The sequence below is a fragment of the Fulmarus glacialis genome, unplaced genomic scaffold (genome assembly GCF_000690835.1).
Source record: "Fulmarus glacialis isolate BGI_N327 unplaced genomic scaffold, ASM69083v1 scaffold11717, whole genome shotgun sequence".
NCBI classification, from domain to species: Eukaryota; Metazoa; Chordata; class Aves; order Procellariiformes; family Procellariidae; genus Fulmarus; species Fulmarus glacialis.
The window spans coordinates 25,921-47,613 of record NW_009223843.1 but is presented as its reverse complement, the minus strand read 5'-3'; the positions used below and the strand labels follow the sequence as shown (position 1 = coordinate 47,613).

At 39.6% G+C, this 21,693-nt stretch overlaps 1 protein-coding gene across 3 annotated transcripts in view; it reads left to right on the top strand.

Annotated features, from left to right (window-relative positions):
- The window catches only part of ABCB11 (ATP-binding cassette, sub-family B (MDR/TAP), member 11), a 44,646-nt gene that overhangs the window by 17,087 nt on the left and 5,866 nt on the right, over positions 1–21,693 (top strand). Inside the window, exons 10-21 of one of the 3 annotated variants that reach the window (XM_009581946.1) lie at positions 1,822–1,935; positions 3,934–4,044; positions 4,981–5,106; positions 5,899–6,102; positions 7,351–7,521; positions 7,898–8,105; positions 8,870–8,945; positions 9,886–10,006; positions 11,566–11,727; positions 16,903–17,007; positions 17,107–17,268; positions 19,392–19,595. In XM_009581946.1, coding sequence (XP_009580241.1) covers positions 1,822–1,935; positions 3,934–4,044; positions 4,981–5,106; positions 5,899–6,102; positions 7,351–7,521; positions 7,898–8,105; positions 8,870–8,945; positions 9,886–10,006; positions 11,566–11,727; positions 16,903–17,007; positions 17,107–17,268; positions 19,392–19,595 — 1,764 coding nt within the window. Of the gene's footprint in view, positions 1–1,821; positions 1,936–3,933; positions 4,045–4,980; positions 5,107–5,898; positions 6,103–7,350; positions 7,522–7,897; positions 8,106–8,869; positions 8,946–9,885; positions 10,022–11,565; positions 11,728–16,902; positions 17,008–17,106; positions 17,269–19,391; positions 19,596–21,693 lie in introns of all 3 variants that reach the window. The other 2 variants (XM_009581945.1, XM_009581947.1) reach the window with 2 other exon arrangements.

Here is a 21,693-nt window from a genome sequence, read left to right as displayed (position 1 = left end):
ATGCTGATAAAACCACACATGGCTGTGGCTCCTGCGGTGTATATAAAGAACATACTAACCTGCACAGCACTTATGCATCCACTTCTGCACAGTAGATGCTTTAGACACTGATGACCTAAATGCAATGAAACCAACATCTACAGATATTTTGGTTATTTGCTTTAAGCCAGGACTGCCCAAATGGCAGGCTCCAGTCCAGACACAGAGTAAATTTTTCCTGAACCTTGGTAAGTCCTGGGTGTTCTGATGAGACATCTATTTCTGATCCTTCCCTGCCTGTTGCACACCATGAGAGCTCCCAAACACCTGCAGCGTGCAGTGCAAAGCTTCCTGTTAAATGGAGCTTGGTAAATTACTCTGAGAACATTGTAAAATTGAGTCATTCTGTTCAAGGAGGATGTCCCTCACAGGAAATAATTTGCAACTGCTCTTGACACCAGTAGTTGGTACGAGGTAGTGCCGTGAAAAACAAAGTGGGCAATTTCCTTGCCTTGCATATGATAACCATAGTTCAGTGCTTCCAAATGACAAATGGCAAACAGTGGGGACCTACCCTGTAGCTGAAAAATTGTAGCTGTCAATGGAGAGACTCTCCCTTATGCTCCCCTTCCTCTCTCAGTTTCCAGTCATCTTTCTTATACTTCATGTTTTCTACCATAGACTCCTAGTCTGGCAGGGGGGAGGAGGGGAGGATTTGTAGATACAAAACATTTAAATATGCTTTTCCTGGTCTCTGAAAAACTGTTGTGCACCAGCCATACTGCATTGAGATACACTAAGCATTGCCTTACCTTCTTCTTCTATCAAATGTACAGAACCTGCTCCCTCATGTTCATGATGGATTCTGGCATGCATATAACCTACTTGCTTTGGGACTCATTCACACAAGAAAATTAGGTTGTAGTAAAGCTGAGTATGAACTTATGGCATGATCTATACATCACAGTGTAGATGTCTGCAGTGCACAGTACATGTACAGTAGATTCTTCCACTTTAGCCATGGGGTTGTTCTCAGTAAACATCACTATGGTGCAAGGGAGAACCGAGTCCTGTGTACTTTTATTTCTTTCTCAAGAGTAGTGTTTCCTTACACACCTCGCCCATTTATCCTGACTACTGTTTGTGTTGTATTCAAAAGGCCAGCTGAGTCCTTGATTGCTTCTTAGCAGAATTCTCAGGTATTGCCAGACTACAACAAAGGATTACATACCAGTTCTAATGCTCAGGGTGAATGTTCAAACTATCAATCAGCCACAACAAAGCAAAAAATGGGCCAAAAGCCTACACCAAAGACATTATCCAAACCTTTATAATCTGCTCTGCCAAACCACCTCTGTAACTGAAAAACTAAGGAGGAATAAAGCAGAGTAAATTCTAGGAAAGATATGTTCATTCTGACAAGCACACCTTGGTATATTAGCACTGAGAAGAATAAGCTATACTTACAATACGATGCAGCTCACTCCTTGTCATAAAAACAGACAATTAATGCTTTTGCATGTGTGTGGTATGTAAGCAGCACTTGAGTAAATTTATCTCGGTAAGTATCTAGGTGCACAAGTTTTTCAGCTAGGGCAAATATGAGATAAGTTGATTTACTTCAGCCTGGAAGCAAAGTTGTGAAAGACAGTGAAAATCCCTTCTAAGATGCATTTGTTTGCTTTGTTGTGGGCTAATTATGCTCATATGGTGAATGACTGCAGCTCAACTGATGCACAAGAAGTCATTAAGCCACTGTAGTTTTGATTTGCCTGTCTAAGCTCTAAACTGTAATAAAAATGTGACATCATGTTTTGTTAATTTCTTTTTGCACTTCTTCAGGTTTTCTTTGGTGTTTTAGTAGGAGCTTTAAATCTTGGCCAGGCATCTCCCTGTCTGGAAGCCTTTGCCACTGGCCGTGGGGCTGCAGCAAACATTTTTGAGACAATAGATAAAGTAAGTAATGAATTTCGAAGCTGTGTCACTTTGTAGTGGAAAAATAATTAAATAAGCCTCAAGCGGTAGTAGTTTTATCTACTGTGTAAAAGAGGAAAAATGAGCGCAATTAAATAAAAATTGTCTGTGCAATAGAAAGGTCTAGTGGCATGCACATGGGCTCAGAGAGGGCGTTGAACAGATTTCTTAAGTGGCCTGTTTCTGAATAATGAAGTTTTACCTCAGCTACTGCTGTTTCTTACTCCCATTTCTCCTTACGTGTAATTACTGATCAGTGCTGGCCCACGGAAAGTGTACAGGCAGGCAGTTATAGTCACCTTGCAGCCAAACTTGCAGCAAGCATCTAGCTCCCAGCCCCCAGATGGCATCAAAAGATGTGGCTCTATTGGCGTTAGTGGCAAAGGTAGCCTCTGTCACCTGTCCCAGAGCTACCCTGAGTTAAAACGAGACCAAATGAGCACAGACACTGGTCACGCACCAGTCATAAATGTTAATCACAATATTATCTAGACAGATAGATATTTGAAATAAGGTTGTCTGAGAGCTACTGGCATTTATCGATGAGGATTCCTTTCTATGTCTGTATAAATTTAGTGGTTGGCAAAATACTGCTGATTTCTTAGCAGTACGTAGTATCTCTGGTCATTGATGAGCTTTATTGCTAAAAGCTGTGTAAACACATTAAAATGCTGCTTGTCTTTTACAGAGCATGTAAGGCTATATAAAGAAGGCTAGAGGGGCTGTGGTAATGCTAATGGACTTTTTAGTAACCCTTCAATGTTCTATAATAATGGTAACACATATGCCTTATAAATGCACTTCATAAGCTAAAGCTCTAAGATAAACTCAAAAAGAGATGAATAGGGGAAATGTTTCTTAAAGAAAAATTTAAAAAGCACAGAAGAGTTGCAACAGTAAGAATTAATCACAAAATTCAAGATAAGGCTGAGTCAGATAACCTTAGGGTAAAAAAAGCAAACCAAAGTAAGATTTCATCTGTCTAGAGAAAGAGTGACAAAATTAGATCCATCTGCTTGCTGCATTTGTAGATTTGTGATTAGACAGTAAAAGCACAGCTCTGCCCTAATACAAATTTTTTTCTGGCGCTAAACTTATAGCCATGCTGAACTTCCCATTTGCAGGATAAGTGAAACTTTTCTTCATAGCTCAGTATCTGAATCTAAGTAAGATATATTTCTAAAGAGGAACCAATCTTTTAGCTGTTCTTAACATCTTAGAACATACACATTTCTTGTATTAAAATTCCCTTCAATCTGTTAGGCTACATAAAAAAAATCATGCACCTTTCAATTATCAAATATTGATGTTGCTATAGTTTTAATTAATTCTCTGTTTTCCATGCTTCAAAAATCTATCCTTAGAAAATTTTATTTCTTTGAGATTCCTCAAATTTCTCTTAGTTCTCTGCTCATGTCTAGCAGTCCACAATACCCAAGGCCTGGCCAAAAATATGTGAGATCCAAAGCACTTCATGGGAAAACTTCAAATCAGGATTCCAGCTCTTAGGACTGGGTGTGCAAGGATGGATGTTTTAAATGCAAAATGCTGAAGTGTGCAGATTTTCAGGAATGAATTGGTTGTTCAGTGCTGTAGGAGAATGTTTTTATGAGCAAAGTAGTGCCATTTTATTCCTGAGGAGATGGCTAAATTAACTTAGTCAAAATGCCTCACTCAGTCAGCTATTCTGTTCCAGCAAAAACCAGCTGAGTGATTGACTGTGGTAATTGCAGTAAGCCTAAAATGAGAAGAGGGTGCATTCATCTTGCCCATACTGGTGACAACTCCCCCATCACTATGGCCTTCAATTTCGTGTCCCTTGCCTGCTAGCCCTGGGGCAGAGCCTGCTGCTGGCTCAGTGCAGCCAAGGGCTGTTGAAACAGAAGAGCCAAGGCTTTGTATGGTATTGGGAATATTTATCTACTGCAGCAGTGTTGGCTGTTTAACAGCAAATAAATAACACAATAAATTCTATCCTAGAAATCCACCATTGACTGCATGTCAGAAGATGGCTACAAGCTGGATAAAGTACGAGGTGAAATTGAATTTCATAATGTAACATTCCATTATCCCTCCAGACCAGATGTAAAGGTAATTATTCATCATCCATCCTGTGAACACAATTACTGTAAAGAATCAAAATATCCCGGTTCTGCCAGCAACTTCTAGATTTTCAGTGGAGTTTGTTTTCCAGAAGCCCAGACCCTCTGTTTAAAAGTAGACTAAATAATTCTTCTGTTAAAGGGCTCTACTTACCATTCTGCTTATTTTACCATTCTGACATATCTGTTGCCATACATATTCCTTGCTGCTGAAATAAACTTGTAGTAATTTCAGACAAATTCACCTGCATACAGCTTCTCTTACAATCAGTTATGCACTTGTATCAACATGTGCTAGGGTAAAACACAAAGTAATAAGCTGAACGGTGCAAGGAGATTTTATAAAACTCTTCCATTATCCTGGGGATGCGCTATGTGACCCATTAAAATGCTAGGAAAAGATACAAGAGCATTGGCTGTGTACCCCATTATTTCTCTACTACTGTGTTTAAATTGACAAATTCTCCTTAGAAAAGCAAATTATTGGACAACCAAATGAGTGTTATTGCTTCTAAAGACAGAAGCATATGAAGTGTCAGATTTTTCTACATAATTTCACTGTTACATTCTTAATATTTGTGCTTTAACAGGCATACATAATACAGGTACAGTATTCTTTAAAGGGGATTTATTGCCAAGTTCTCCAATGGTATTAACTTGAGTAGTTCTTAATGATGAACAACAGGAACAAACAAAGATCAAAATCTGCCTGCCTGTCATGGAAAACAGTGCTCTGCATTTATAAACTCTTTAAACAATGTAAAAATATTTGGCTTTCTTTTTCCTCTTTCTTCACAATATTTTTCTGAATTTTGTAAAATTGCTTTGAATCTTCATTTTAAGATACAGAATATACCCACTTGGTTGTATGACTGTGAGAGAATTAGAATGGGTAGTTTCTGTTTCTTTTTTTTTTCCTCTCCAGATTTTGGATAACCTTAATATGATTATTAAAGCAGGGGAGACAACAGCTTTTGTTGGAGCTAGTGGAGCTGGAAAAAGTACAACAATACAGCTCATCCAGCGTTTCTATGACCCCACTGATGGCATGGTGAGTATACCAGTCTAGAATGTGCTTCTCTAGCCTTAGGGACTTGAAAGAATGACATGGTTTCTTCTCCAAGGTGGGAAGGAAGACTCCTAACTTTATTTTCTTTTTTTTTTTTTTTAAATGAGTGAAATATCCTCTTGTGCATTTCAGGGGAATGCTGAACAGTCTTATGAAAAATAATTATGTGAAAGAGAAAAACTGTTAGGAGAAAATAAAAATTCAATGCTAAATCTGAGTAAAAACTATACCCATAAATATGATAATTAAGGAGTGACAAATCATTTTCCATTCTGGAAAACACAGTATTGAACGTTTAATCATCCCATAATATTGCTTTAGTATATGCAATTACCATTTAGTAATGGATTGGCTAAGAATATGATTTACATTTATTAACAGCCTCATTCCATTTATGTATTCCTAGTTGGCACAAATCACATACATGGGGAAATACCTGTATTTGAATGTATAAAAGACAAAAAACCAATTTATTCTAAACATACAGTCATAATTTTGATGATTACTTCTCACTTGGTTTTCTTTCTGAGACCAAGCAAAAAGAGATATTGGGAAATGAAATCAAAGAGCACAATTCCTAGGCCCAAGAACTAGTGCAATGCCACTGCATTGCATTCTTTTATGTATGAAAGCTATTTTTAACACTGGTCATGGAAACACAGCATCACAGGCCCTTCATTTCCATTGTGTCTGTCTTTGTCTCTGAACTGGAGGGGATAATGTCCCTGACTTTTTTCCCTTTTTTTTTGTCCGTGTTTTAATTGGCTTCTGTAGATTACCCTGGATGGCCATGACATTCGTTCCCTTAATATCCAGTGGCTACGCTCACAGATTGGTATTGTTGAACAAGAGCCAGTGCTGTTTGCCACCACGATTGCAGAGAACATTCGCTATGGTCAGGATGAGGCTACCATGGAAGACATAGTCAAAGCAGCCAAACAGGCCAATGCTTACAATTTCATCATGGACTTGCCGCAGGTATGCTGTGCCTTGTAAAATGTTTGGCAGAATTTGATGGAAAAATAGAGAATCCTTTTGTCCCTCCACCCATGCAGCCATTTGTTCTCAGATGGAAAGGCAGAAGATTAATACAGATAGTAGGCAGTAACCTTTCCTTTGACTAGAGCTAGTTAGGTCTTACTATGTGTATGTCACCAAGTTAAAAAAAAAAAAAGAGAAGACTTAGCTCCTCAGGAATCATATGCACAGCATTCAATATCACGGTAATAATCATAGCACGGTTTTAAAATATGTATTTTTCGTGCTATGGAGATCTGTTTCTGCTCAGGCCAAAAGCAATTTAGACCCCAGACTCTCATTAGCCAGCATATGTTTTTGAGCAGTCTGTACTGATCCTCACAACCTCATCTCCTTGTACGAGCTCTGTAAGTTAGCTGGAGGTTCCCTTTTCCCCGGTTCCTTCTCTTATGATGGCAGGGCTTTGATCAGTCCTGTGGTATCCTACTTACAAAGCCCATATTTGATAGTACTGGGCTGTTTACTTTTCAAGAAAGTTATTTTGCCAAGTAGCTTCTCAAAGGGACATGTTACAACAGTGAACCTGATTGACAGGATTCAAGTACCATTAACTAATATCAGTATGTACTTTTTATTCTCCATCTATGCATTTTCAGGCTTCCAGGAAACTATTCATAGAAAGACTGTGTAAAGGCCCCAGTTTATTTCCTGGAAATGGAGGAATAAACAAGATTTGGCTCTAGGTGAATATAATTATCCTGTCTCTCGAGATGCTAGGCTTTATGTATTTATTTAATTCTCTATCTGAACCTGATGCCACCAGAGTATGATGTCCACAGACACAGTGTTCATGGGTCATAGGCCATCACCAGACAAGTCCAGCTCTGTGGAAAGTTTGCTGGTGAGTCATCTGATGGAGAGTGGGCAGGTGTTTCCTCTCCGTTTCAGCTTTTGCTGAGTCGTTTGGAGCCAAACCAGAACATTTCACCTTTTTATCAGTACATAGTTTTGGCCTGGGGTTGGAACTCCAGTTCAGGCAAAATGATGTTGTTCGTTACGAAGGAAGTTATTTCATCAGCTCTCCTTTGAATCTGGTGCACTAACAATGTTTTTCTCTTTCAAAGATAATGATTTTTTAAGTCTACTCCCAGGACAAATCTAAGAGACATTTTACCAATGTCCTCAGAAGCTTAACAGACCCTTTTGCTCAACAGACCTGCTGCATTTTTGTTTTTTTCCTTCACACAGCAATTTGACACTCATGTTGGAGAGGGTGGAAGCCAGATGAGTGGAGGTCAAAAACAGAGGATAGCTATTGCTCGAGCTCTTGTGCGAAACCCGAAAATCCTGCTACTGGATATGGCTACGTCAGCACTTGATAATGAAAGTGAAGCTACTGTCCAAGAAGCACTTCATAAGGTTTGCTGTAGCATAGCATAAATCAGGCTTAAAAGGGCAGAAATTATTTTTAAGGCACTCTGCAGAAGGTGCTGCTGAATTGCAACAAAGCTGTGAGAAGCTTTTCTTAGTAGCTGTTTCATATGCACAAGTAGAACCTTAGTATTATTGACAGAAAATAATTTTTTCTTACATTGGGACATAAACAGAAATGTATAGCGCCCTTTGCTCAGAAAGAGATGTTCATCTATGGGCTATGGATGGAGTTAAAGTCAAAGTCAGCTGAAACCACTAGAAAGACTCCTATTGATCTGACCAAACTTTAGATTACATAGCACTAGTTCCAAGCATTTCTGTTTGCTGTCCTGGGAATGGGGCTGTTGTTGTTCCCTGTCAGGCTCGCCTTGGCCGCACAGCAATCTCGATAGCTCACCGCCTGTCAGCCATCAAAGCTGCCGATGTCATCGTTGGGTTTGAGCATGGAAGGGCTGTGGAGAGAGGAACTCATGAGGAACTCTTGAAGAGGAAAGGGGTTTATTTCATGTTGGTGACCTTGCAAAGCAAAGGAGACACAGCACTTAATAGAGAGGCAGCGGAAAGTAAGAGTTTTGTTTTCTTTTATAAAATGACATGTAATTCCACAGAATGCAGATATATTTTTTTTTTTTTAATGAGGGCTAGTTCCTTCTTTTTTTTTCTTCCACCTGAATTTTAACATTGGCTGAATTTTAACATTGGCTGAATTTTAACATTGGCTGAATTTTAACAATGATAGAAGTAATACATTAATAGCCCTGGCCAAAGTGTTTTTACTGCATATGCACAGAATGACCTTCCTAATATAGACCTGCCCTGAAACATTAATCCTGACCTGTAATACCCGTCATTTTATAGCTCCATTTAGTGCTGACAGTCCAGTCCTGCTGCATTTGAAATGCAAGCAAATTACAGAATATGCTGAAACCACCCTATTTGTTTTACTAGAGGCAGATTTGAATCAAAGCTCTCAAATGGAGGTCTAATAGAATGATCTGTTGTATTTTTGTGAAGTATCATACCTTGGATATGATTATCCTAAAAGAAGAGAGCAATTACAGTGCTAAAATAGGGGAAGAGCCTTTAGCAGTCACATCCCAAGTGAGATAGTCCTTGGGTTAATATTCAGTTAACTTCATCATGTCAAATACAAATATAAAACTTGTGGTAGGTGTAGGTTGAGTAACAAGGTTGTATTACATTCCTTGCCTTCTACAAAGTATTCCAGTTATGACTTGGAGACGCTGCACTTTTTTGCAGAGCCACAGTGGACTTAGGTTGTATTCAATTTTTGCACAAACTGAAAAGCTTTATATACTATATTTTACAGCAGCAGAAAATAACGTGGTTGAGCCAAATCTTGAGAAAGTCCAGTCATTCAGCAGAGGAAGCTATCGGGCCAGTTTGCGGTGAGTCTTAAAAATGATTGTAAATCTCAATATGTTTCCAGATCTGCATACTTTGTCCCATGATTCCAAAATCCCAATAGTGCTAATGAATCACTTCTCTGTATGTTGCGTAAAAGAGGGTGGAAGGGCTGCAAGCATTTTACTAAGACAGAGTTTACTTGGAAAGAAATAGCTTGGGTAATATGTTACTGATTGAAGGCCCATGGATAAATAGCAAGACTCTTAATTTTACCCCCCTCTCTATCCATAGTACCTTCTCTCCAATTCTGGTCTACTGTGTTAATGTTCCATTTTTAATTTTACTGCCATACAGCCATATATTTGTATTGCCTAATGCACTTTCAGTCCAGTCACTTGAAAAATGACTTGCTGTGCAATTACTTGAGAAATCAATGCAATGTACAAGGACATTTTTATTATGGCTTCTGCTTGATGAAAGTTAAAGCATTTTACAAGCCAGACTGTCTGGTAGCTAGACACTTACTACTTTTTTCAGGCAAGCCTATGTCAGACATATGCAGCTGAATACATGTCTCCTGCATTACAGGATTATGTTTTGTCAGGGGTGCATGTGGATTGTTTCAGCATCCTGTTTTGCTGGACTGAATTACTTCATAATGATAACAGTGAATTGGCTTGTACAAATATAGTAGCATACACCACAATTTTGCTTAACAAATTACACAGTGCAGGGTACATATAAGACAACATCTGAGTGGTGGGGGTGGAATATGATTTTGAAAAGTATTTGTCCTTGTTGTGGGATATTTTCTTCTCAAGAAGTTGAGAGAACATAGAATAAGAAAGAAAAAGTCCATGGGATTTCTATGATTTGCTTCAGTGAATCCTGATGTAGTTGATATGAAAACTGCACCTGCTTTGCAAGCAAGTATTGTGTCACTGAGCTGTGAAGAACAGACCATTTCTGTCCTCTTTACAGAGCTTCACTTCGGCAGCGCTCCAGATCTCAGCTCTCTAATGTAGTCCCTGACCCTCCACTATCCATTGCAAGAGATCATGCAGAGTCGATGTATCTTACGCCTTCTTGTGAAGAAGATGATGTACAAGCAAAAAAGGTCAGGTCCAATAGTTTGTTATTAAATTTTCAACAGAACAAGTTATATTACTTGGTAATGATAACCTGTAGATATGTGCCTCTGTTATGGGAGTTGTTGGCAGATAGGTCTTCTTGGATTGATCCTTTTCTCTACTTAAATAAAACCACAGTTTCAGTTCTTATCCTCTGTGTAAGCCCTAGGGTGCATTTTGAAGGCTGTTACTCTTATTGGTCCATGTAAAATTTCTAGCAGAGCATGACCTGTTGGTAAATTGTTGTATGTTGTAGATTAAGTTGAAAAAGACATATTCATAAAAGCTGAATTAACTGACAAAAAGTAAAATGCTCAGTCTGTGAAATGTAATAGCCACTCAGTGATACAAATGACACTGCTTCTTGTTCAATAAAGAGTAAATTCACTTTCGTCTCAAAATCATCTGGAAACTTGAGTAAAGAGAGACCCTCACTGCAACCTAACCCAGAGTCCTTTCACTGACAGTGTCCTTGTGCAATCAACTAGCATAAAAAATTAAGACAGCATGCAGAATATGTAGGAATATACACGGTGGGTTTCCAAAGTGCTTATGAAGCTCCGTGCACCAATTTGCATGGCTACGGTTGTTCAGTGCAGAGAGCAGCAGTTAGAAGTCACTGTTCTTGCTATTGCTAAGCCTATTCTGTGGATAAATAGAGGGCTTTAGTGCTGCCACTCTGGCACTAGCTCAGAAGGAAGAGAAAATACAAGATGCTTCCACCCATTCATCCTTGCACATTTCCAGCAGATAGGTCTTCACAGTATCTTTTTTGTCTGGGCATTTCCAACCATATGAACTGAGGGAGATGAGCAGGGCTGAGCACACTGTGTGTTACACAAATTCTGCACAAATCAAACTGCAGGGTAAGTTATAATTTGATGATGAATATTCTGCTCTTACTGCGAATAATTATGGGAATTCAGCATATAGTCTGAGGATGTTTCACAGAAGGGAGGCATAATTAGTATGTATAAAGCCAGAATCCAGCTATCACTCTGAGATCTCCCTTGTTTTAATTATATAGCATACCTGTTAATTTGATGCAGAGTCTGATGAGTGTGTTCACCCACAATACTTTAAAAAAATATTTAAGAAGATTCCATGAGTGACACAAAAAGCTGCTTGTGAGGAAGAAGTTTATGTTTTGGCACTTGGTATTGCATCACACCTCATCTGGAGGTAGCAAAAAGGAAACAGCCTGAGTTTCAGTGGCAGAAAATCTTAAACTGGTCGTAATTAATCTCTTACTTTGGAATCAATAGACTTGCACAAGGCATGAATCTCTGTCTTTTTCTCCAGGGACAGTAAAGGCAGTCATTTATGTAACTCTTGTGACTCCCTAGCCTTACAAAAGAGCTCCAGACAGCAGCCAAGACCCATCACTGCCCCTTCCCTTGGAAAGCTAGAGCAGCCGTTTGGGCACTAGATGGCCATTTAACAGATTATGCTAACTATTTTATCTCACTGTCAAAGGGACAACATCACTGGGAGAATACATTTGCTTCATAAATCCAACCTGTTTTTTTAGGAATCTGTTGTTGTGGAGGAAGATGTCAAGCCTGTACCATTTACCAGAATTTTGAAATACAATGCCTCTGAATGGCCGTACATGCTGCTTGGATCTCTGGCAGCAGCTGTGAATGGAGCAGTCAGTCCACTCTATGCTTTGTTATTCAGTCAAATTCTTGGGGTATGTTATCCTAACATTTTAAAGTGTATTTTTGCTCTGAAGCAGAGGGGGGTGAATGTATGATGCAGAACTTGACATGTTTTGGGCAAATCTTTAGATCTCGTCAAGTAAATGGGGTTAGCCTTCTTGCCTACAAACAATTATTCAGTAGAGATATTTATATCACTGTCATCACATTATCATTTGAGCTCTTTGAAGGGATAGGCTCATTAGCATTTGTCATGTGTTCTTCATTATCTCTCTTGTTCACTTTCCAGGAACTGTTGGAAGTGGGTTTCTATACTTGCATACAGTTTATTTTAGATGAGACAAGATGTACCTCACGTGCAGGTACAGTGGAGAGAGAGACATACAGAGGTCCTTCCCTGCAGAATTTTATTCTACAAACTTGGCCAAGCCTTTGAGAAAGCTTTGGATCAAATCCAAAAAATATTTCACTTTTTTGTTCATATATTTCAGGCAGCTCTTTGCTGCCTGCTGCCTGCAGAATGACCAGGGAGAGGTAGATAATTGTAACAGGGTTCATAGCTGCCAGCAAAAACCAGCCTTGCATCAACAAGTTTGGAAGACAAGCAGGAAATAGGAATGTGCTTCAAACCTTGGCATTCACTAAAGGATGCGTTACCATCAAAATCCACGGCCTCGCTTGAAACTTTTCAAGAGTTCAACGATGACTGCTTTTTCCTTCAAAAACTTGCAGTAATAGAAAGAGGATGCTTCCCCTTTTGTAAAACAGCTTTTTGGAGAAACATTTGCCAAGTTCATGGGAAACTGGAAGGCTGCCTGAAGAAATTCAGCGCTGCTCTAACTAATGCCTAGGAAAGTGTCCTAAATATTCAAGAATGAGGAGGATAGAAAAAACCCCTCTGATGCTTGTTTCTTATTGGGTAAAGTAATGACATATTCACTGGGAAGAAAATGGGAATGCCACTATTGTTTTGCGATTTGGGTACCCACCTGAGATAGGATAAAACTTGTGTTGTGATTCCCACTTACTTGTTTAAGCCATGGTAGGTACATATGCATGCAAAGAATATACGACCTGAAGGGCAGACACTCTTCTAGAAAGTGGAGGTCCGAAATCTTTCAGGCAGGAAAGAGGGAATGAATTAATACCCCAGCATCTGAGCTACTGATTAGAAGGGGGTTCAGAAAATGCTCCTAATCGCAGTGCCAGCAATATATCAAAGGAAAGATCAACCTTTTGCTGTTTCTTTTTTTGAGGGCGTTGTTTTGACTTAGTCACTTCTCTCTGGGAAGTTACTCAGGACTTTGAATCACATTTACTTGCAGCTTGATGTTTACTGACTAAGATCCAGGGAAGGGCAGAGCAAAAGCCGTTCCAGTCCCTGTTGATCCACTTAGTGGCTCCTGGCCAATGGGCTTGGCCTTTTAGCCATAGGTGTGCCACCTCCAAACACTTTTTGAGTGTCTAGACCTCATGCCAAGGTCTGTGGCTTTCACTAGACAGCGAGACACTGCTATGTGCATTCTGCAATGAGTCTAACCTTTGATTCCTTTTGAGAGAGGTTTTCTAGACACTGGGAGGTCTGGGGCTGATGTCATCCTGCAAGATGCTAAATGCCTTCATTGCCAGGGATGAATTCCTTCTCTTGAAGGTCTCAGTCCATCAAAGGAGAGAGGCTGCAAGAAAAAAACAAGCCATAATGAACATGAGCAAAGTCCAACATCTGTGTTTCATTATTCATAAATTTAAAACATTTCTGCCTGGTGCCAAGAAGGAATATGCATTTGCTTTCCAAGCTGTCTGAATATCTGCAATGATGTTGTGACAGACACGCAGGCTTGTACTCTGGGACCAATACGCTGGGGAAGTGAGGGGAAAAATCCCCATAGCTATGAAATGAAAGGATAAATTTAGCAAAGTCTGCCTTGAAGGTTCTCAGAAAGTAATCCCAAAAAATGAATGAAGAACTGGATAATACTGGATATGTCTTCTGATCAGTTCAGATCAGAAGTGTACCTTTGGCACAAATTTCTCAGTAGTTTCTTCTTACTATGCGTTGGTTCCCACTGTGGAACTGTCTCAGAGTACGGGAAATGGATCCTTTCCAGTGAAACTCAACTGGAAGATGCGCTCCGACTGCTATTGGGCACGTAGCCCATGGCCCCAAATAAAAGATAGTCCACGCTGAAACTGTTCAAACTTGTATAATCTGAACATGGACACCTCAGCAACAATTCTTTCCTTTTATAGATCTGATGCTATTGTCCATGCTACATGTTACTGTAATCAGCGTTATTTTTTTAAATCAAGAACATAGGTCAAAAACATAGCTGAGCATGTTAGGATAGCTACAGAATGGGATAGTTCAATTTTACAGGACAGATTTGCAAGGGGAAAAAAAATCCTCTGTTTGCAATACAGAGATCTCTTCCCAATTAATGTTATCCACGTTTCCTTCTGTAGGACTATAAAGTGCTATTGCTCTCAGTTTAGGGAGAGTGTAAGCACGTACTTCACCCATTGCTTTTCTTGAGCTGGGATGCTTCCTTGAATTTAGAGCTTGCAATAGGAATCCCAGACTGACCAATAACTTCTGGCTTCACCAGAAACCCTCAAGGTGTCTTGCAGACATTGCAGTTCTCTCAGCCTTTATCCAGGAGGGATGGAGAGCCTGGCCACAGGAACTGGGAAGGCCTTTCACAACGTATTTCTTGCATAAGAGGAAGCGGGGGAACCACTTTGAATATGGGTGATATGGATAGAATATTAAAGCAAAGGCTTACAGCACTCTCCCTTTTCATGAGCACCTTTCATAAGCATGGATATGGATCCAGCCTCCCTGAAATCAGGAACTGTGTTGCCTTTGACTTTCTTGAAATACAGACTCCTACCTACTTAATCTTGCCTACCATCTAGCTACACAGAAGCAATGAACAAAAGTTTATTTATAACAAGCATAAATACTTACCGGGACTCACTGTAGGGTCCTAGGGCAAGTGTTTATCTCTCTTTTCAATGCTCAGTCTTGTATTTGGTATTTATTTATTCAACTAGAGAGAAAAATTTCAAAGTGTGAAAAGAAAAAATGTTAAGTTCAACCCATGTTTGAGCCATCCCAGTGTTTCTGGATGACTGTGCAGAGACAGCATGCAAATCACTTGTGAAAAAGCCATCAGCATGAGAGAGAAAGTAGTGTTTTTCATGCCAGTTCACAATGGTATATTTATTGTGATCCATCACATACTCTGTTTATCATTCTGTTTATTAGTTTTACTCATTAGAAAATTTAGAGATTTTGCTGATGTTTTTTCATATGAAAAAGTACCACAACACTGTAATTAACATGACATGCATGTTAACAAATGTTCACAATGATGAGTAGTTAGTTATTCCCCTGGTTATGTTTTAGGCTAGCTATGCATGTGGCATGACCACTCCTATGAAGTGCGTTTTTCCATTCATGTCTAGATGGTGCATACCATGATGATACAGAAAATACCATCACAGCAATTCTAAAATCTAGAATCCTTGTAGGACACAGTTTATGCATGCACTGAGTTCACCTTGTATCTTATTCAGTCCAAGTGTTTAACTAGAATATATTCTACAGAAAAAAAACCACAAACAGAAAACAGCAGTATCTTTTCTAGATACATAAGTTACAAAGACAGATGAAATCTGCTCACAGCCTGTTCAATTCAGGATCAAGCATGAATTACTGAATGTACAGTGGATTTCATTAAGGGGATAGGAACAGCAGCAGACCATTATATGTTTTGTTCTTATTATGACAGATTAAAACATACCTGGTGATATTTTTTTAAAACAAAGATTAGTCTGAGAAAGTGATATGCCTTGCTACTGATAAGACTGCATGGCATTGGGACAGCTCTTAGCTCGAAACACTAAATGCCATTTTGATATTATCATTTTGGATTTTGCAGGATTTATTTTGTTGCCAAGGTACTGATCTACAAAGTTAAAATAGTTGAAGTGGAATTTCCACTACAGAACAGCGATTTCTTTTTCTCAAATTCATGCTCTAATTCCTCCCTGTTAGTTTGATGCATAGCTCACTTTTAATGGTAAATAACTTGGGTTAACCTTTTAAGACTAGTACTTAGGTTTATTTTTGTGGAATTTTTATATTTTGCAGCTGTAATGAAAATTCCTTCTTCTCTTTCTACTGTTAAATACTTACCTAGAACAATTTAAGCTGGTTTTGATATAAGTAAAAGTCGAAGGCATAAGTTATTTTTAGTTACACCTTACAGATAACAGGTTGAGAGATTAGTGAATTTATAGTAATTTTTACCTGTGAAATCCAATTAGAATTAATTTAAGGTTAGTGGAGAAGTACAAACATGAGCTGTTGCTTATACCTGCAAGTAGCAGAAGTAGTTTAACAACTTCAGGTAGGTTAACTGACCTATATATCAGCTGCTCTGACTGAAAGGAATTGCTAAAGGATGGGTACTTAAATTTGGACCACTACTTCAGCAGCAGCCACTAGGCTGGCAGGTGTTGAAAAAGACTGGATATTAAGAACAAAAGATAAAAGGAAAATACCATGGAGACTGGAGCAGAATGGGGTGGAGGGGCTCTACTTTAAGCACTAATGCTTTTTCTCAAGTACCCAGCAGTAAGGGAGTAGCTCATATCCACGCTCCTTCAGTAAAAGACAATAGGTTCCTCTTGAAGCCTACCTATAGCAATTATAGATCCATTAGTGTTGTGCAAGGAGAGTCATGCTAGGGTATAATTATTTACACAGACTTCATTTTGTATGGCCCAATAAAGTTGCAATTGGCATAGGTTAGAGAGGAGGTAAGGGAGCTGCTGCACTGTTGCTGTGTTGCTATGCTATTTATTTCATTGCTATTCCCTGGTTATCACACTGGATCTTGTTTAGAGTGGGGGGATGATTGATTAATTATAACTAGGGATGGGCAACAAGTAATAGCAGTATGTGCAGACACCGAGTATAATAAACTTGTTGTTTAAGAGGAGTAAAAAACATTATGTTGTACCCAGGCTTACCTTAGGAAAAGTAAGGAATCGGGCCTTTGCAAGGGGTGAGGGAGAGCTCTGTGTTCTGGCTTTGATTCTAGGGTGGGCTTCTGCACTTGGCAAAAGGGAGTCATGAATAAACTTCACACACAGCAAAACTGACACTTCTAATATGATGCCACCCATTTTTTTCAAAGACCTTCTCCATTCTTGATGAAGAAGAACGAAGAATCCAGATCAATGGTGTCTGCCTGCTCTTTGTCTGTGTTGGAATTCTTTCATTTTTCACACAGTTTCTACAGGTAATAGCAGTCCATTATGGGTAAATTTTCTTTTTGATGCCTTACTCTGTAAGTCATCTCTTTCTGTACAATATTTGTATTTATTATTATGCACCCCAGGGATACACCTTTGCCAAGTCTGGTGAGCTGCTTACAAGACGGTTAAGGAAAATTGGTTTCCAGGCTATGCTAGGGCAAGACATTGGTTGGTTTGATGACCGGAACAACAGCCCTGGTGCTTTGACTACAAGACTTGCAACAGATGCCTCACAGGTCCAAGGGGTAAGACCTGGTAGCTTAAGAATCATTTTACTATAAGCACTGATTGAAGACCTGTTTTGGCACATTGTCACAGAAATTAGCTAGCATGCAACCAGCAAGGTCAGTGTAGATCCATCCTTGCTCAGTCAATTAAGCTATTTCTATTTATCATAGACTGTCAATGTGGAACTATTATCACTGCATTTACCTAAAAGCACAAATAGGGTCACAATTTACTGCCCATTATTCCTGCCTGTATTACCAGAACAAGAAGAAAAAAGCCAATAAAATACCAACCATCAATGGAATGGGAAGGAGCATCCAGTGCAACAGTTTTAATTTCTTTTTTCTGGGATGAATTAGCTTTTTGCCACAATGCTTAAGTGTTTATTTCAAAAACACGTCAGACTAGTATTTTAGTGACATTCATCACTAATCATGTTTTCAAGTTTTCAGCATGGTATTGTGCTTGTTGTGACAGTTTTGATTTAAACTGACAGTCCACTTGAAAAAACAGTTTACAGTACTGGCTGGTACTCCAGCCAGGGACATGCAGCCAGTGATGACTGGCTTAGTCACACTAAGTGTGACTTACTATTTGGGAAAGTGAACCACCAACTCCATGCGTTGTGTTCCTTAGTGGGTGAGGGTTAAATCATGCTCAGCTATAAATGTTACCTATCTGAATTGATGCTTTGGTAGAAGTGAGTCAGATGCCATTTTACTCGGCTCCAATGCAAGCAATTTTCTAGAAACAAAGAAGGAGGCATACAGATTTCTTTGTTACAAAAATTGTCCTGTTTCAACTTGACTGAAGATGATGGGTTAATTTTTAAAAACTATTAATGGAGGTTTTAAGAATTTAAGAGAGAACTGAGAGAAGAGGTTCCCAAAACTCCTGTCAGCAGCAATTTCTACAGAGTCTGAGAAACCAGCTGCAAACCTCTTCAGCCCTTACAGGCACTTACAGGACATATTTTAATTGAAATAAAGAAACTTGTAAAACACTGACTGAACCATTTCATAGCCTCGTAAGGGTCATCTTTGTTCTAAGCACATGTACAGCAGTGGGGCACAGCCATTCAGCCCACAGCTCCCGGGGAAAAAACCAGAGCTACTTGAGCAGCAGTGTCCTCCGCCTTTCACTGCCTGACACAGAGCTTAGCCAACTGCTGCTATTGCAGAGCGAGCTGACGGTGAGAAGATGCACACAAGTGTCCAGGGTCTGAAAATGTCTACATCTGCACCAGGAGTAAGAAGTGGACTCTTGAAGTGAGAGGGGGTGTTATGGCTGCTCCTTTTGGTAGCCGCTGCAGAGCTGGGAGGTGTGCCTTCCGCCGTGGCCAGGCCTGAGGCACCTTGCCCTATTGCTGCAGGTCAGAGGAGGAGTAGATGATGAGCATTTTGTGCTGCAAGTTCACATCCTGCAAATGAATTCAACTGAAAATGATCAAGGATATTAAACGTATATTTTTTTTTTAATACATAGCAACCCAGTTCCTATTTAGGGCTGCTGTTTACTGCTATGAAAGAAAGTAACTTTTGAGTGAATAAATCAAGTTTATTACAAAGAATAGTGTTCTCGAAGTACATAAGGAGAAGATGAATGCATTCAATAAAGGTGATGTCAAAGGCGTATTTAAAATTTTTCCTTAATAAAGAGACAGGCAGAAATGCAACTTTAATTCATCCTTTCTCAGTGATGTTTCTTACTGATTTTAGCACAGCTGAGACTTTGTTGTTAATAGTTAAGTTACAAAAGGGTTCTGTTTATTGTTTTAATCTAGATGGATAACTGTAGGGGTTAAACAGAGTATTCAGATGAGTGATTCCCCAGGGAACCAAGGGAACTAATTTCAATAGTTAAATTATCTTTCTCACAGTCATGAGAAACAACTTTCTGACTTCTCATTGGAAAGTTTGGTGATAGGAATATTGGATATTTGCAGTCCTTCTCTTGATACAATTAATTGGAAACAGTGTATGCAAACCGGTTAAATTCCACTGCAGTCAGCAGCTGTTGGTGCCTTATGATACTATAATATCATTTAGAGTTTTCTAAAGTTTTATAGAAAAATTATTTAAAGATTATTGAAGTTACTATTGGAGTACAAGTCAATCATCTCTGTTTCTTTTCTTTGAAGGCAACTGGATCACAGATAGGAATGATTGTCAATTCCTTTACCAACATTGGAGTGGCCATGATCATTGCTTTCTACTTCAGCTGGAAACTGAGTTTAGTTATACTGTGTTTCTTGCCGTTTTTGGCCTTATCTGGAGCTGTGCAGGCTAAAATGCTGACAGGATTCGCCTCTCAGGACAAGAAAGCGCTGGAAGCTACTGGACGGGTAACATTATTTAAAAACTAATTTATATTTGCAGTCACGGGTAGTTGAAAAATCAGGCATTTGGGACCATCAGTAATTCAAATGTAATGAAACTGGCAATGTTTTGCAAATAAGTTGTAGTATTTCAGCTTGTGAAACCATTGAAACACTATAGGGAACTCCCTAACTGCAGAAGCACGTGCTGCATGGAATGTGACTGACTTTTCAAAAGTTATTGGACCTAATTGGTAGACACAGATCTCTCAGCAGTCTGTGAACCACAGATCAGTACGTGGATTTTAGAGAGAGCAGAATTGTTCCTTCAGTGGGCCCTATTAGCTTACCAGCTTCTCCATCAATGTGTGCTGCTGGATCACAGGCATAACTTTATTTTTATGTATGGATTTTAAGGGTCAAAATTCTATCAATTCTCATTTCTCAGCTCCTACATAAATCTTTAAATTTTTTTATTCAGATAAGCATTAACCCTTTTTCTGTTAATTTGTAACCGGAGGCATAGCACTTTCTCATAATACTTTAAATTTTGCTCCATGGTGAAAACACACCTGTGCAGGTATTAAACCAACCAGCATGGGACATGAGGAAGGAATTCCCTCTCCTTGGAAAGAATGCATCCAGTTTTCAGGGACCCCTGGCTAAAGCCCTCCTCCTTGTTACTCTGACTCCAGTATCACGGTTAGCAGCATCCCATGCTCTGTTGGCTGCAAGACCCTGCGAACTGCCTCACCTCGAAGGCTGAGAATAGCTTTATGAAGTTTGCACTGGCTGAGCAGACTTCCAGTCCGTGTACCAAACAAGGAAAAGGTAGGGACACAAGAGAAAGGAATGTCATTTTCTCACAAGTTCACGCCTATGCACAAAGAGGAGCGGGCAGGTCTGCTGCCTTTGAAACGCTCAAACTCCTTTGACTTTAGTTCTGGGTCACTAAGTTCTGGCACATGACCCAGAACCTGATACTTTTAAAATATACCTAGTTCAACTGTGCAGAAACTGAACTGCATCAGAAACGTGGGGGATTCAGAAGACAGGCGACTTGAGGAAGACTACCTCAGGTTACCCTGCTCAGAGTAATGCCTGAGCCTTCTCCCCCTCTTTAGGCTGCCATATTTCTAGCATCAGAAAAAGTATGCTTTGCAGGCCCTCTCAAAGCCTCAGAGATTTTCCTTCTGCAGACCTACTTTAGCCCATCCTAAAATGACCCTTGCAGAGTTCCCACTCCTCCCAATTCTCCTTCTTCCTACATTATTCTGCCCACCAAACATTTTACCCATCCCACCTTCCACCCTGCCCCATCTGAACCTTCCCTCTGCCCATCTGAGCTCTGAACCAACTATCTTCAGCCTCCTCTTAACCTTAATCTGTGCAGCAAACACATGGACTGAAGCCCTTTGCCCTGTTCAGCTCAGCATCTACTGGCTGTTTCTTTCCCATTGCCTGCTGCAGCTAGCTCAGCCTGCCACCCCCCTTTTTGACTTCTGAAGAAGCAAATCTTCAGCTCCCAATTCCCATTTCTGGGTGTGATTTAAAGAAGCATGTCATGACTGGGGGCATAGAACTTAAAAAAAATCATGTTTACTACCTACGCATGCAGACTTCTGGAAGTTTTTTTTTTTTTTTAAATGCACAGAAGGCATTACGTGAATGAATATAATTTGACTTTGGTATCACTAATGAAATGAATACATTTAGGGGCCACTGTTGAGTGCTGTTAGGAAAAATCTTCAATTCCAGAAAGCCAAGGAAGAATTAAGATCTGACCAGTTGCCCACATTCAGAATGGTTTAATTATTTACAAGAAGTGATAAATCAGAATACTGTCCTGACAAGGAGAGAAACTTCACTAATGAGTCAAGGCATCAGCTTTTATTCAACAGAATGACCCAGAGGCTGGGATGAAAAGGGCACTCAATGCTTCAGCAGTTTTGGCGATGACGGATTATGTCTGGTGATATTTTCTAATTCATTTGCCAGCACTGCATCCAAATGCTGAACACTCCTGAGTTCTTCCACGGCGATGGCTCATCAGCCATGCCAAACATGGGAGAGGACAATCTGAACAGTCCAATTCACAGTACCTACTTATCCGCCCCTTCACATT